General features: G+C 41.3%; 1 protein-coding gene across 3 annotated transcripts in view; it reads right to left on the bottom strand.

The window, feature by feature from the left end:
* The window catches only part of spict (magnesium transporter spict), a 222489-nt gene that overhangs the window by 130914 nt on the left and 76029 nt on the right, over positions 1 to 15546 (bottom strand). For all 3 annotated transcript variants that reach the window (XM_076203689.1, XM_076203688.1, XM_076203687.1), the window contains exon 10: positions 6028 to 6212. In XM_076203689.1, the coding sequence (XP_076059804.1) occupies positions 6028 to 6212 (185 nt within the window). The remainder of the gene's footprint in view (positions 1 to 6027; positions 6213 to 15546) is intronic.

The raw sequence follows: 15546 nt of genomic DNA, 5'->3' as shown, positions 1-15546 counted from the left end.
TACCTCCATTGTAAGGGGGAAAAAGCCTTGGTATATGTATGTATGTACTTTTTCCAAACTCTATTATGCTACACTTCTTAATGTAAGTCCACTTCCCATTTCTGACTCCACTTCCAAACCATATTCAGGTCTTCCTGTTGTGATTTGCAATCCGTTTCAGTTTTTAATCTCCTTAGCAATTTAGTGTCATCTGCAAAGAAGCTCACATAACATTAAACATCATCCATGTCATTCACATAAATAGGAAATATTATTGAAGTCAATACAGATCCTTGCAGTACTCCACTAATCGCCTCCTTCCAACCTGAATATTTTTCTCTGAGTACTACTCTCATCTTTCTACCATTCAAGAAGTCCTCCATCCATTTTAGCAGGTTGCCTTGTATCTCTCCTATATATTCCAATTTTTAAATAATTTTTTATGCGGTACCTTGTCAAGAAAGTACAATCAGCTCACCCATCCCCTTCTTGTATTATATCTAGTCTTGAGTAAAAACTGATTAAGTTTGTGGTACATGATCTTCCCTGTCTGAACCCAAATTGTTTTGGGTTTATTATATCATTTATTTCCAAGTGTTTTACCCATCAATTCTTGATAATGTTCTCACAAATTTTGGTTATAGTACTGGTTAGTGAGACTGGTCTATAGTTAGTTGGTTATTCCTCGTTTCCTCCTTTATATATTGGTACTATGTTAGCATTTTTCCAGTCTTTTGGTATTTTTCTTTCTTTAAGTGAGCAACTTATTATGTTATATATTTTTTCCATTAGTTCTTCTTTGCATTATTTTAGAATCCAACTTGCAATTCCGTCCAGGCCATGTGATTTCCTAACATCAAGCTTTGTTAAATGCTCCATTATTTCTTTTTGTGTTATTATTTCACTCATGGGAGGAGATCGCACTTCACTTCCTTCATACAAATACTGTGCCTTCTCTCTAGTGAAAAACCGACTTGTAGTGAAAAACCGACTTGAAGTGATTATTCATGACTTCAGCCATTTCTAGATCTTCTGTGTATTCTATATTTCCTTAGCGTAGTTTCACCATTACCTGTTTATTTTAAAGTTTACCATTCACATAGTTTGGGTTGCTCCTTGCATTTTTCTATAATGTCTTTTTCATAGTTCCTCTTTTCCTCTCCTCGCACTTTTACATACTCATTTCTATTCTTTACATATATTTGCCATTTTCCATTTATTTATTTATTTATTTATTTTTTATCTTTTCTCCATCTTTTCCAAGCTCTGTCTCTTCTATCTTTTGCCTCCCTGCATCTTCTGTTGAACCAGCATTTAATGTACACTCTTGTTTCTGTCTTGGTACATGCCTATTCACTCCATTATAATTATCCATCAAGATATCCCATTTCTCTTCCACTTTTCTCTCTTCCATGTAGAATTTTTCCCAATTTGCATTCTGAAAGAATTTCTTTAATTTTCCAAAGTCCGTTTTGTTGTATATCAATCTTCCTTTCCTATGCTTTTCATTTCTTTCCATATACATTTCTTCCTTTAGTTCAGCCACTATAAGTATAAGATCATTCTTTCCAAGTGGTATCTTGTATTCAATTCTATCCACACTTTCATATTAAATCTATATTCACAATTGAAAGTACACAAAATTGGGAGGAAGTACAGAGAGAAAGATCCCCCCAATGAAAGAAATAACTGTGACACAGAAGGAAATAAGGGATCAAATAAAAAACTTTGATGTCAGAAAATCACAGGGGCCAGACCGAATTGCCAATTGGATATTAAAAGAATGTATAGATGAACTAATGGACAAAATAAAAACAGGATAATTGATTTCTCACTCAAAGAAGGAAAAGTATCACAAGATTAGAAAAATGCAAATATTGTACCAATATAAAAAGGAGGGGACAAAGAAAATCCAACTAACTATAGAGCAGTCTCCCTTACAAGCATGATAACAAAAATATGTGGAAAAGTTATCAAAAGTAAATGGATTAAACATTTGGAACAGATTAATATACTAAATCCAAAACAATTTTTATTTAGATGTGGAAGATCATGTGCCACAAACTTTATTTGCTTTTACTTGAGGCTAACAGAAATAATTCAAAAAAGGGATGGATGGGCAGATTGTGCATTCTTAGATCTATAAAAAGCATCTGATAAAGTACCACACAAAAGCTACTATGAAAAATTTAAGTAATAGGTGGAGTACAAAGAAATCTATTGGAATGGATTGAAGATTTCTTGAATGGGGGAAAAATGAGGGTACTTGGAGACAAGAACTCGACCTGGAAAGAAATGATAAGTGGAGTCCCACAAGGTTCTGTATTGACTCCAATAATATTTGCCATATATATAAATGATATGGATGAAGGTATGGAATGTAATGTGAACTTTGCAGATGATGCAAAACAACTAGAGAGAGTAAGTACAGAGAAAATTGTAAATCACTACAAAAAGACCTGGATTAAATCTGGAAATGGAGTCAAAAGTGTGAAGAGAACTTCAACATCAAGAAACGTAATATAATGGAATTTGGAAAAAATAAAAATGGAATATTGGGACAATATAAAATTGTTACAATGAAAGTTAAAAAAGTTAACTCGGAAAGGGACTGCGGAGTAATTATCAGTGATGATATGACACCAAACAAACATATCAACAAAATAATTGGAGAAACATTCAATTTACTAAGATCAATGAAAGTAGCCTTGGATAAAGAAATGGTCAAGAAAATATTAGTTACATTGATAAGACCAAGATTGGAGTATGCTGCAACACTATGGACACCCAGTACTAAAAAAAAGAATACAGTCGTACCTCGGTACTCGACCATAATCCGTTCTGAGGTGGTGGTCGAGCACCGATTTGTTCGAACACCGAAACCAATTTTCCCCTTATCACTGTCTTTCTTTGGACCCATTATTAAGGGCTAGAGCAACACGAAAAAGTTTAAATCTGGGAAGACATACTCGAACAAACTGCGTACGTCTTACTCCGCTGGCGGTCTGAGTCGAACTGACGCTTACCCGCTGTTCGAGCTAGTCGAGTACCGAAAATCTGTTCGAGGTCCGATGCATTTTCTACTCGAATTTTTTGGTCGAGCACCGATTTGGTCGAGTATAGAGGCGGTCGAGTACCGAGGTACGACTGTATAAAGAAATTAGAATTGAAAGAGTAATGACAAAGATGGCACCAACACTCTCCAAACTGAAGTATGAACAAAGATTGTCCAAACTGAACTACAAACCCTGGAACAAAGAGAAAGAAGAGATCTACTGACCATCTATAGAATTATGAAAGGAATGGAAGTCCTCGACAGAGATGATTTACTAAAGTGAGATAAAAGAAAAACAAGAGGACCTGAAAAGAAACTAAAAAAGATAGTTATAGAGATCTGAAAAAGAATAGTTTTCCCACACAGAGTAGTAGATATCTGGAATAAATTGGATGAAGAAACAGGGGTGTGGAGTGTATTCAGGGATGGAATGGGTGGGAATGATTTTATGCCTTTTTCCTTTTTGGCTACCTCCCTTGTAAGGGGGAAAAAGCCTTGCTATATGTATGTACAAGGGAGGTAGCCAAAAAGGAAAAGGCATAAAATCATTCCCACCCATTCCATCCCTGAATACACTCACTCCTCCACCCTCCCTCTCATCTTAGCACCTCCTGGATGACGGGTCATCCCTGCACCTTGTCCACTGCCCTGGGTCAGAAGCAGTGGCGCAAGACACAGCACATCCACAGCAAGGCAGCTTCATTAAATCGGCGACCCCCCCTCTCCGTCCCCCCATGCATAAAAGGAGAAGACGGGGAGAAAATCCCTTCGGGCTGCGTCAAATTTTGCTCACACATACTACCTCACCCCCCATCCCCCCCACCCATTCCACCTCATGCATCACAACATCATCCATATACAACCATTCTCCATTCACCTGTCTTCTGTCCTCTCCCGTCCTTCCTCAACAGACATTCCCCTCTTCCCCAAAGCCCTCTTCATCCCACCCATCCACCTCATCCTAGGACGTCCCCTCATGTTCACTCCCTCCACATCTGCCTTTTATACCTCTTTTACTAGTCTTTCTTCACTCATTCTTTCCATGTGTCCAAACCATCCTAATACTCTTTCATCAACCCTATCTCCCAACTCCCTTTCCACCCCTGTTCTCCTCCTCACCTCCTCATTTCTCACTCTATCTAGCCTAGTAACCCCCATCATACTTCTCAGACACCTCATCTCAAACACATTCAAACTCCTTCTCTCTTCCTCTCTTATGTTCCATGTTTCTGCCCCATACAGTGCTGTTGGCACAATCACTCCTTCATACAGTCTCCTCTTAGCATCCATTCCCAAATGTCTATTCCTCATTACACTTTTTAATCCACCAAGGCATTTACTCGCTTCTCTCAATCTACATTCTACCTCCACCTTCACTCTGCCTTTTCCTGCCACATTTGCACCCAAGTAACTAAAACTATCCACTTCCTCCAGTCACTCTCCCTTAATGCTCACTTCCAGTCTGCTGCCACTTTCACCCCTTGAACATCTCATCACCTTACTTTTACATACATACATATACCAAAGGCTTTTTCCCTCTTACATGGGGGGTAGCCAACACCTTACTTTTACCCACATTTATCTTTAGCTTTCTTCTATCACTTACTCTCCCAAACTCTGCCACCAACTTCCTCAATCCCTCCTCCGATCCTGCCACAAGCGCAGTGTCGTCAGCAAACAACAGCTGGCTCACCTCCCACTTTTCTCCATTTTCTTTAACCATCTCCAATCCCTGAACCACCACCCTTGCATTTACCTCTCGCACTACCCCATCCATGTACAAGTTAAACAGCCAGGGCGACATAACGCATCCCTGATGAAGTCCCATCCTTGCCTCTAACCACTCACTCTCTCCATTTCTAACCCTGACACAAGCTCTACTACTCTCATAAAAACTCTTGACAGCTCCTGATCTAACCAATCAATAAAATAATTTTGGCAATTTGCTTTGATTTGGCTAGTATCTCACCAACAGGTTGAGGGCCATGAGACTTCCTACAAATTTCATATGGACACCTCAACAGCTTTAAAAAAGAAAGAAAGAAAAAAAAATATATATATATATACACACACACAAAGGAAGGTAGCCAATTCAAAAGGCAAGAACCCATTCCCACCCACCACAATTTTTCCCTATAATCTCAGCTCCCCATGGATGAAGGGTTATCCCTGTATCCTGGCCACTGCCCTGGGTCAGAAGTAATGTAGCAAGACACAGTACATCCACAGCAAGGTTGCTTCACTTAATTGGCAATCCTCCTCTCCATCCCTTCTTGCAGAAAAAAAGATAGGGAGAAATCCCTTTGGGCTGCATCAAACTATGATTCATACATAACCACTCCCTATCCCCCCAATTCTCCACTCACTCCTTTCCTTACATCACAGTATCATCTATATACAGGCATTCTCCACTTACCCCTATACCCTGCTCTCTCTCTCTTTCTTGCTCAACAGACATTCCCCTCTTGCTCAATTTCCCTTTCACCCCATCCATCCATCTCATCCTAAGTCATCCCCTGAAGTTCACTCCATCTCTGGCTTCCAAACCTCTTTTACTAATATTCTTTCACTCATTCTTTCCATGTGTCCAAACCATCCCAATACTCTTTCATCAGCCATATTTGTTATCTCTTTTTCCACCCCACCTCTCCTCCTCACCTTGTTCCTCATTCTATCCAACCTTGTAACCCCGACCATATTTCTCAGACATTTCATTTCAAATACATTTAGACTTTTCCTCTCTGCCTCTCTTAAACTCCATGTCTCTGGCCCATGCAAAGTCATCAGCACAATCACCCTTTCATATAGTCTCCTCTTTGCATCCATTTCTAATTGTCTATTTCTCATTACACTTTTTAATCCCCTAAGGCATTTACTTGCTTCTTTCAGTCTACAATATAGATATACAATGGAAATCATGTTGGTAAAGTTCTATAAATCAGTCTATAACCATTAATCAAATAATATGTTACAAAAAAAATAGTTATCCTTACTTGAATGCATGAAGCAGAAAGATTCCAATGACGACAGTAAAAAACCCAACCAAAACACCTATGACATCTTTTGCTCCTAAACCTTCCCACTCCTTGAAGAGCACTGCAGATGCCAAAATTACACATGATGTGAAGAATACATAGTAGATGGGTGTCACCACAGAAGTATTGAATATATCAAGAGCCTGCAAAAATTCAAGAGCAATGAGAACCCAAATGACAGTGTGCATAGTTGTAACTGCATGGAAATGTGTGCAAAATATTTCAATGTTAGATTATATTTTAGTGTGGTAAGTCTTTCACATACATAATGCAATGATATATACTTATATCAAAAGGGCTTTTCCCCCATATATGGGGTGGCCAAGTCAAAACATACACCTGCCCTATACACATCCTGCATTCATTCAAACACCCAGTTGTTGTCCCTCCCATCTTAGCACCTCATGGATGAAAGGTCACCCTTTTTCAGGGTTCCCACTCTTTGCCAGGTTATTTCTTTTCATGACTTTTTAAGGAATTTCATTACCCATTCTTACACTTTTTCCTGACCTATGTACAGAATTTCCTGGATATTTTACATAGCCAGCACTTGCAAAAATGACTGGAAAACTTCACTCAAGGGTAGTAGACCTAAAGAACAACATTTTGTTCACAGTCAGAACCACCACAGTTGATAAGGGAATTGTTTTTATTGCAAAATGATTAAACACAAAAATGGAAAAAAATTTGTGACTTTTGACAATTTTTTAAGAATGTAAGGACTTTTCAGTATTGGATTTTTATAATGTAAAAATTCATGACTTTTTATGTTGCTAAGGACCTGTATGAACCTTGTTTTTCCCTGCCATACTGCTTGGGATAGAGGCAATGTAGCAAATTAGAGCACATCCATAGCAGGGCTTGAGAGCTGGAACTGATTTACCCCACCACTTCATGCTTCCTCATCCACTCGGGAAAATTTTATATAACAGAACATTTCTTGAGTTGCATTATTTCTTCATCTACATACAACCACCCTCCATCCACTCTTTACCACTCTCTTCTTTAACAGACATTCCTCTTCTTGTATTCAAAGCCCCCTTCACCCAATCCAACCACATCATTGTTGGTTTTCTCCTCAAGTTCCCTCAATCGACCTCTGCTTTCCATAAATATTTTGCTAATGTTTCTTAATTCATTTTTTCCATATGCCCATATCATCTCAGTATTCCTTAACCCTATTTGCCAGCTCTTTCCACCCCTACGTTTTGCCTCATCTCTACATTTCTCATTCTATCCATCCTTGAAACCCCCACTATACTTAAATAATTCACCTTAAACAGATTTGGGGTCTTCCTTTGTTTTCTTCAAATTCAAAGTCTCAACTCAATACAGTGCGGGCACTATCAGTCCCATATCCATTTTCTTGTTACATTCATCCTAACATACCTATTTCTAACAACAGTTATTTTTTGGTCAAAATATAATTTTACTTCTTTATCTGCTTTCTCTGAGACAAGAATATGAGGGTGTCTCTTGTATAGGTTATCAAGGGAGCTCAATTTAGGCAATTTTGAAGGGGTAAAAAAATCTAGTTAGGAGAGCTTTGAGAGTATTAAAATATTATATATTACAAAGGATTACCCCATCCGGGATATTGGCTGCATGTTATTGTGGGGTTAAAAGCTGCTCAGCAGCATGCAGATGATACTTGTGTGTCTATATGGGGCAAACCTATGGACCAGAGCCACACATAATTTTGTCTGTGATGGAGGAAATCTCCATTCATAGAGAAATGATACTTTAATATACTGCAACTATCCCTCCATTGCTGTCCCCCCACTCCCAAGTGTTCCCACTTAGTTGTAAAAGACAACAAAAATGGGGTGAGAATAGGACTAGGCATCCTATTCTCTGTAGCCCCAAAGGGGACATATCTAAAAAATGCAATGGCACAAGAGGGTCTCAGAGTTTTCCAACCAGAACCTTAAGGTTTGGGTCTTTTAATGTGTATAGATGTGGTACAGATGAGAGTAAAATGGAAGAAGGCATTATGCTTGCGAGAAGAAAGAGGGATGTGTTGGCATTAAGTGAAACTAAGTTGAAAGGGAGGGGTGAGTTTAAGTTTGGGAGTGAAGTTGGGAGGGCGTCAGGAGTGAAGAGAGGACGAGGGAGAGAAGGGGCGGCTATACTAGTAAATGAAGAGATTGGTAAGCATGTGGTGGAGTGGAAGGTTTCTTCAAGGTTAACCACTTCAGTACGGGACTTAAATCTCGCGGGCAGCAGCCAATGCCAGTCGTATGACGTGTCATAATAATACTCGCATCATAAAATATAGTCACCGCTTATATCGATCGTTCTCTCTTTCACCCGCGAATTTTGAAAACCACAGAGAATGGGATTCAGGGCGCATTTGGGAGAATGTAAAAACACAGGGGCGACTACAATAAATATAATCAAGACGCCGATATGGCAGCGTTGCGAATCCACTTGCTCCTCATGACGCCTACGTGTGCGGCACCGTATGGAAGGGGTTAATGTGGATGAAGGTGAAACTGGAAAGGAAGATATATTTACCTAGTTGTACTTTATGGTAAAGGGAACTGTGCTTGTGGTGTCCCATCTTTGTATCTCGCAACATCTAGTTTGTTCTTAAATTCATGTATGGTGTCTGCACACACTATTGTTTCATCCAATTTGTTCCAGATATCACCACTGTGTGGAAAGCTGTTTTTTTCAGATCTCTTCTATAACTGTCCTTTTTGAGTTTCTTTTCATGTCCCCTTGTTTTTCTTCTATCCCAATTTAATAAGTCTTCTCAAGGACTTCCATGCCTTTCATAATTCTATAAATGGTCAACAGATCACATCTTTCTCTTCTTTGTCCCACGGTTGGTTATTCCAGTTTAGACAATCTTTGCTCATTAGGGTGCCAATAAAAATTAAAAGTTGGAATTTTTTATCATACTTTACTAGGATTCTGCATTATACTGAGGAACTACCGCATGCAAATTTTTAGTATGGTCAGGTGATATTTAGGGGTGGCGGATGACGATTTTGTAATTCCACCTTCAGCTATGTAAGGGAAGTCATTTTTTCGAGTGCTTCATGGCAATATTCTGCCCTTTTTTGGCAAAATCTGGCCAAGGAGGCTCTCCTTGGAGAAGGTGCTGGGTTGGCAGTGGCAGTGGTCTTCAATGACCTGGATGAGGAACTGGTGCTGTTCCTTGTCTTTTGTCAGGCAAAGATTGAACGCTTGCATCAGCGCCACCCTTCGCTCCGCCATGTCGTTGGCCACACGCATTCCTTGTATGAGGCGGCAGGCGTCACCAAACGTCTTTTCCTCTTCCCACTTCTGCAGTTTTGTGGAAAGGAAGTCCAGCAAGATACCAAGAATATCCAGTAGGTGTCGAGACCTTAGAGGCAAACAAAGACAGCATTGCCATTGTTACACTCTCTTCGGGAATGATGATTCGTTTGGGGTTTTCTCTGCTCCTTCTCAGTGCAGGATGGCTTGGGCAATGGCTTGTTTGGTAGAGGGAGAGAGCCGAGGGTCAAAGAGGGACAGGCCGATCAGGTGTTCACTCAGATACCAGAAATGACGGTTCAGTACCTTGAAGCATCCCTTTCCAAGAGGAGAATCATGGTATTCCAGGAGGTCCTTTCCAAGTTGGAGATCATTGGCTGGGGCGTAGGTGGGGAGCATGGACTCAACCCAGTGGATGACGTAGACCTCAGAGATGAAGAAGAAGTGCTTGAGGCCTACAATCTCCCCCAGGATGACCAAGCTGGTGATCTGCTCTCTGAACAGCAACATCTTCAGAGAGTAGATTATGCATGCCATCCACCGTGTTTGGTGGAGAGCGCCAGGGTGCCGGATCGTCATCTTAGGAAAAGCACCTCCAAGGAAGGTGATGGTGAGTTCTGCCAGTTCCCTGTAGTCATCTTGGGGCTGCTTCTGGATCATGATGGCATTCAGGGATTCGATGATGGCTTCCCTCTTAGCAGCCAAGGTCTTGGGGAGGTCAGAAAGAGGCTGGATTGCTAACCAATTGATGAACTGCCGGTACTCCTTGAATTGCGAAAAGAGGTTGATCTCAGGGCCAGAAGAAGGTCCCAAGTATGAGGCAAAAGCCTTTTCAACTAGAAGTTCATGCACTTGGTGACAGCAGGCAAATGAGAATAGGGACCACTCCATCTTTTCCTGCAGTAAGGTGCAGGCTTCGTTGACATCGCCAGTGTTTGCACTGGTGGTGTCGAAGCACATCCCTATGACACAATCACTGATTCCCCAGTCTTCCAGACACTCAAAGACAGCTGTGGCGGCAGCCTCGCCCGTCCCAGCATGCAGCTTTGGAACACCCAAAAGTTTCTTCACACCTTTACCAGTGACAATGATGGTGAGCCAGTCGGCCCGAGATCCGTCATCTTGAGAGACAATTTTACCATCCTAGTGGACGGTGAGGGGAGTCTGTGGACTGAATGCCTCCTTGATTTCTCCCACCAGCGATGCCCGGTACTTGGCTCGTTTTTCGGATAGACTCTGGGTTGAGGACAAGCTCCTGGGGATCATGGCCTAAGCTACTTGCCGTTGCGGCTACGATTCGAAGAGCCTGACGGCTGCTAACCCCCATCCAATCAGGGGCACTGACTAGATCAGGGGACATGACTGTCTTGGTCCCCTGCATTCTCGCTTGCTTGGGCAGTGAGGCTCCTTCGTCACCAGATGAGGAGGTCGAAGAGGAACAGACTGGATTGGAGGATGCGGATGAGGAGGTCTCCAATTCCACGGTCTCCTCTGCCATCAGCGACCGTTTGCGTCCACCACATGCAGCAGTTCTCTCTTGTCGACAGACCCCAGCTTCCAACTTCTTGTCATGCCCCACCATGGAACCCCGTCTCCCCTTCTCACACTGCGCCATGAGGAAGTCCTTGTCCTCCTTGATGGTCATCAGGGCAAACACATCAGCGTGGGTGATGTCCAGAAGGTCCAGAAGACTTCCTTCAAATACCTTCTGCTTCTCCCGGAGCTTGACTCCTGTATTCCGCTTGCTCTCCTCCTTTGGACCAACAAAGTGACCTTTTGTAAAGTGAGAGCAAAGGAACAAAGGTGTGGAAGTCTCCTACCACATCAGCATATGACCCACGCTTGACGGTGATGAGTGTTAAGCACCCTTCCTATTTTATGGTGTGGGGTGCCCTTGGATATGGTGGTCTGGAGAACCTCGTAATACTCTCTAAGGGGCAGACTGTCAATTCTGAGTGCATTAACCTTCTGCAGGAGAATTTAGGGGTGTTTTGTTAAAACTGGGTGTGAGATCCTTCAGCAGGATAGCACCCCTTGCCGCACCTCAAGGGTGGACATAAAGTAGCCCAATGATAAAGAGGTTGACTACATAGAGGATTGGCCTGGTCAGTCACCAGATATTCCCCCATAGAAAACTTATGGGGCATCATGAAGGTACACCTTTGTCAGAACACATCTACAATACCCAAGCTTGAGATAAACAACTGGAAAATGTGGGAGGAAATTCCTGCTTCCCACTGTCAGAATTTGGCCAATTCTGTCCCCAAGAGATTCCAGCAAGTCATCAAGGCCAAGGACTTCCCCACTGGTAAATAGCATTGACACCATAAGTTTTTGATAATTTTCTGTAATTTCTTCTAACCCAGGGCAGTGGACAAGGTGCAAGGATGACCCGTCATCCAGGAGGTGCTCAGATAAGGATAAGAGGGAGGGTGGAGGGGTGTGGAGTGTATTCAGGGATGGAATGGGTGGAAATAATTTTATGCCTTTCCCTTGTTGGCTACCTCCCTTGTAAGGAGGAAAAAAGCCTTGGTATATGTATGTATGTTCTGTAATTTCTAAAATAATTTTATATATATATTTTTTTTTTGTATATTTCCTGAGTATATAATATGCTCTGCACTGACTGTATAGTGATAACCAGGATAAGAGTAGGGAGAGAGTGGGGGAATATCAGATCATTTTTTGATGGACGGTACGTTGAAAGTGGAGGATAGATGGAGAAAGAGAAAAAGGACTGAATAGGAAGGTGCTTAGAGTAAACTTCTTAAATGAGAAAGAAGAGAAGTACAAGAAGCTGAGAGAAGAGTGGGAGGGAGTGAAGGAGGAATGGGGATGCTTCAAGGAAGGAGTCACAAAGTGTGCAATGATGGTATGTGGAACAAGGAGGATAGGAGGAAATAGAAGGAAGGGTAGTGAGTGGTGGGATGATGAAGCAAAGAAGGTTGTAGAAGAGAAGAGGCGAGCATTCACAAATTGGTTACAAAATGAGAGAATCATATGAGAGGTACAAAGAAAAGAGAAGTAAAGCATAAAATAAGGGAGGCAAAGAGGAGAGCAGATGTGAAATGGTGTAAGAGTATGACAGAAAATTTTGATAATAATAAAAAGTTGTTTTGGAAGGAAATTAAGAGAGGAAGGGGAGGCAAATCAAGTAGAGAAGGTAAAAGGTGCAGATGGAGAGATGATAATGGAAGAGATAGCAGTAAGGGGAAGATGGGCAGAGTATTTCAGGGAGTTGCTCAATGTGAAGGATGATGGGAAGGAAAAGGTAACTGCAGTGGGAACCGCTAAGAAAATGACAGTGATGAATGAGGTAAATAGTGGAGAAATAACAAAAGATAAAATGAAAGAATTCATTAACCACTTCAATACGGGACTTAAATCTCGCGGGCAGCAGCCAATGCCAGCCGTACGACGTAACGAAATAATATTCGCGTCATAAAATATAGTCGCCGCTTATATCGATCGTTCTCTCTTTCACCCGCGAATTTTGAAAACCACAGAGAATGGGATTTAGGGCGCATTTGGGAGAATGTAAAAACACAGGGGCGACTACAATAAATATAATCAAGACGCCGATATGGCAGCGTCGCGAATCCACTTGCTCCTCATGACGCCTACGTGTGCGGCACCGTATGGAAGGGGTTAAAGTGATGAGAGCAGGTAAGGCACCTGGGTTTGATGGGTGTCATGCAGAGTGTCTAAAACAGGAATGCACAGAGGAGAATGGAGAGATCAATGATGGGGAATAATGCTGAGAGACCAAAAGAGAGCAAATTGGGTAATAGAGCAGACTAGAGTGAAAGATATTGTGGAGGTGGTAAAAGAGAGGAAGTAGAATTGGGCAGGTAAGTTAGAGTGAATGCCTGAGGAGTGTTAGAGCAAATGTGTTATTGAGTGGATGCAGCAAGATGGGAAGCATGGAAGAGGGAGACCAGACAGAAGGTGGAGAGACAAGATAGAGAAGTTTGCTGAAGTGATGTGGCAGAGATTGGAGTGGTCATGTGAACCATGGAATGCTATGAAAGAGGCCTTTGTTCAACAGTGGACTCTGGATGGCTGATTTTACTGAAGCACACACACACACACAATGGGTTAAGGAAAATACTAGATATAGAAACAATGAGGAACCATCAAAACTAGACTTAATATTCACTTCTGAACCTGATATTGTGAACAAAATGGAGTATAAAACACCAATTGGAAAGAGTGACCACATACTAATAGAGTTTGAACTAAAAGAAAAAAACGATACGAGAAGGAATGAAAAACATAGAGAAAGAAGGTTAATGTACAACAAAAAGGATTTCATAAAAACTTAGAAAAAAATTCCAAAACACAAACTGGGATAAATTTTCCAAAGAGGAAACAAATAAGGAAGACAAATTGATAAATATGTATCAAAGAAGAAGCAAAGAGAGATTTATATAAAGTGTTGGTGTAACAAAACATGCAGTGAGGCTAAGACAGAAGAGACAAAGCCTGGAAAAGATGGAAAAAAAAAAAAAAAAAAACATCCAAATGGCAAACATATATAAAACTTAGGAATGAATATGTGAATATACGTAGGGAAGAAAAAAGAAACTATGTAAAAGATATTATAGACAAATGTAAGGATCAACCTAAACTCTTTTACAGACATGTAATTGATAAATTAAAAGACAAACACGAAATTGTAAAACTGGGTGAAGGAGATAAAGAATATATGACATAGAAATGGCTGAAGTTATGATTAGACATTTCAGGTCTGTTTTTACAATTGAGAGCTCACAAATTTGGGAAGATGGACACGAGAAAGACCCCCTAACATGAAAGAAATAAAGATAACACAGAAAGAAATAAGAGATCAAATAAAAAACCTAGATGTTAGGAAATCACATGGACTGGATGGAATTGCAAATTGGATACTGAAAGTGTGTATAGATGAACTAACGGACAAATTATACAAGATAATAGACTTCTCAATCAAAGAAGGAAAGATACCGCAAGATTGGAAAAATGTAAACATCGTACCAATATACAAAGGAGGAAACAAAGAAGATCTTACAAACTTCAGACCTGTATCCCTTACAAGCACAGTAGCAAAAATGTAATTTTCGCAGGAAAATTAATTTTTCCCTGATACAAACCTGAGGTACTCCTTACACTAGGATACTCTCGCGTAGCGCGAATATTTCTACTGCGAAATTAAAATCCTCACTCTGTGGGTCTGGGCAATGCTTATCCTCAGTAAGGGGCCCCATTGGGGCAAGGGGGGGGCCCTTGCCCTCCACCACAAGTCTCGCACACTATAACCATTCTCTGAGCCAGGTATGAATTAAGCACAAGGTTTGTCAGGCAAGGAGAAGGAACTGTTTAGAGGGGTGGTTGAGGAGGGCCATTAAAGGTAAGGAGTACCTCAGGTTTGTATCAGGGAAAAATTAATTTTCCTGCGAAAATTACATTTGTTCCGAAGAATACAAACTCTTCGGTACTCCTTACACTAGGAGACTCGGACTTAGGAGGGAAGGAAGTTGTTATCTAGCCTGGGAAACCGCTGTAAGGAAAATCTAGTGTGCTAGACTATGTTGACCAGACCCCTATACATTCCCCTCACTTTGAAGTGCACCCCTTTCTGTTCCCTGGAGTGGAGACAGAAAGGTTATAATCACTTTTGTACCACTGAAGGGCTTGAATTGATTCCCTTGGAATGCTAGAGAGCCCGCGGGTGAGGTAAGGGAATGTAAGAGTATGAGAAGGACTTTAGAAAGTTATCCCTGCAGTTGCCGAGCCAGAACCTGGATGAGTTGTCAGGGTCGGCTGTGTGCTCTTGAGGAGTGGTATATCATTTTCAGGACTTCTTGGGCAGCCACTATGGGGCCCAAAGATAAGTTCCCTAAAGATTCCCGCATAACTTCTTTGAGGTAAAAGGAAGTGAACGTATTCTGGCTCTTCCATATACCTGCTTGAAGAACCTGGTTGACTGACAGATTCTTTCTGATGACTAGGGAGGTCCCTACTGCCCTCAGGTCATGGGCAATCTGTGTGGTTCATGTCGCAGGCTCTGCGGATGACTTCCATTGTCCAGTAAGAAATGGAATTCTTAGTGATGGGCTACCTTTAGTAGAGATGAACAACCTCTTTAATTCTGGTCGAAGATGTTCGGTTCTCTTGAGGTAGGTCCGGATGGCTTGTACCGGGCATAGAACTGTTTCAGTCTATTCTCCCCCTGCAAATTCGTCTAAGGAT

Source organism: Oratosquilla oratoria, chromosome 20, assembly GCF_046742065.1.
Source record: "Oratosquilla oratoria isolate Oo_2021 chromosome 20, ASM4674206v1, whole genome shotgun sequence".
Lineage (NCBI taxonomy): Eukaryota > Metazoa > Arthropoda > Malacostraca > Stomatopoda > Squillidae > Oratosquilla > Oratosquilla oratoria.
The sequence above is the reverse complement of the archived record's forward strand: the minus strand, read 5'-3'. Positions and strand labels throughout refer to the sequence as shown.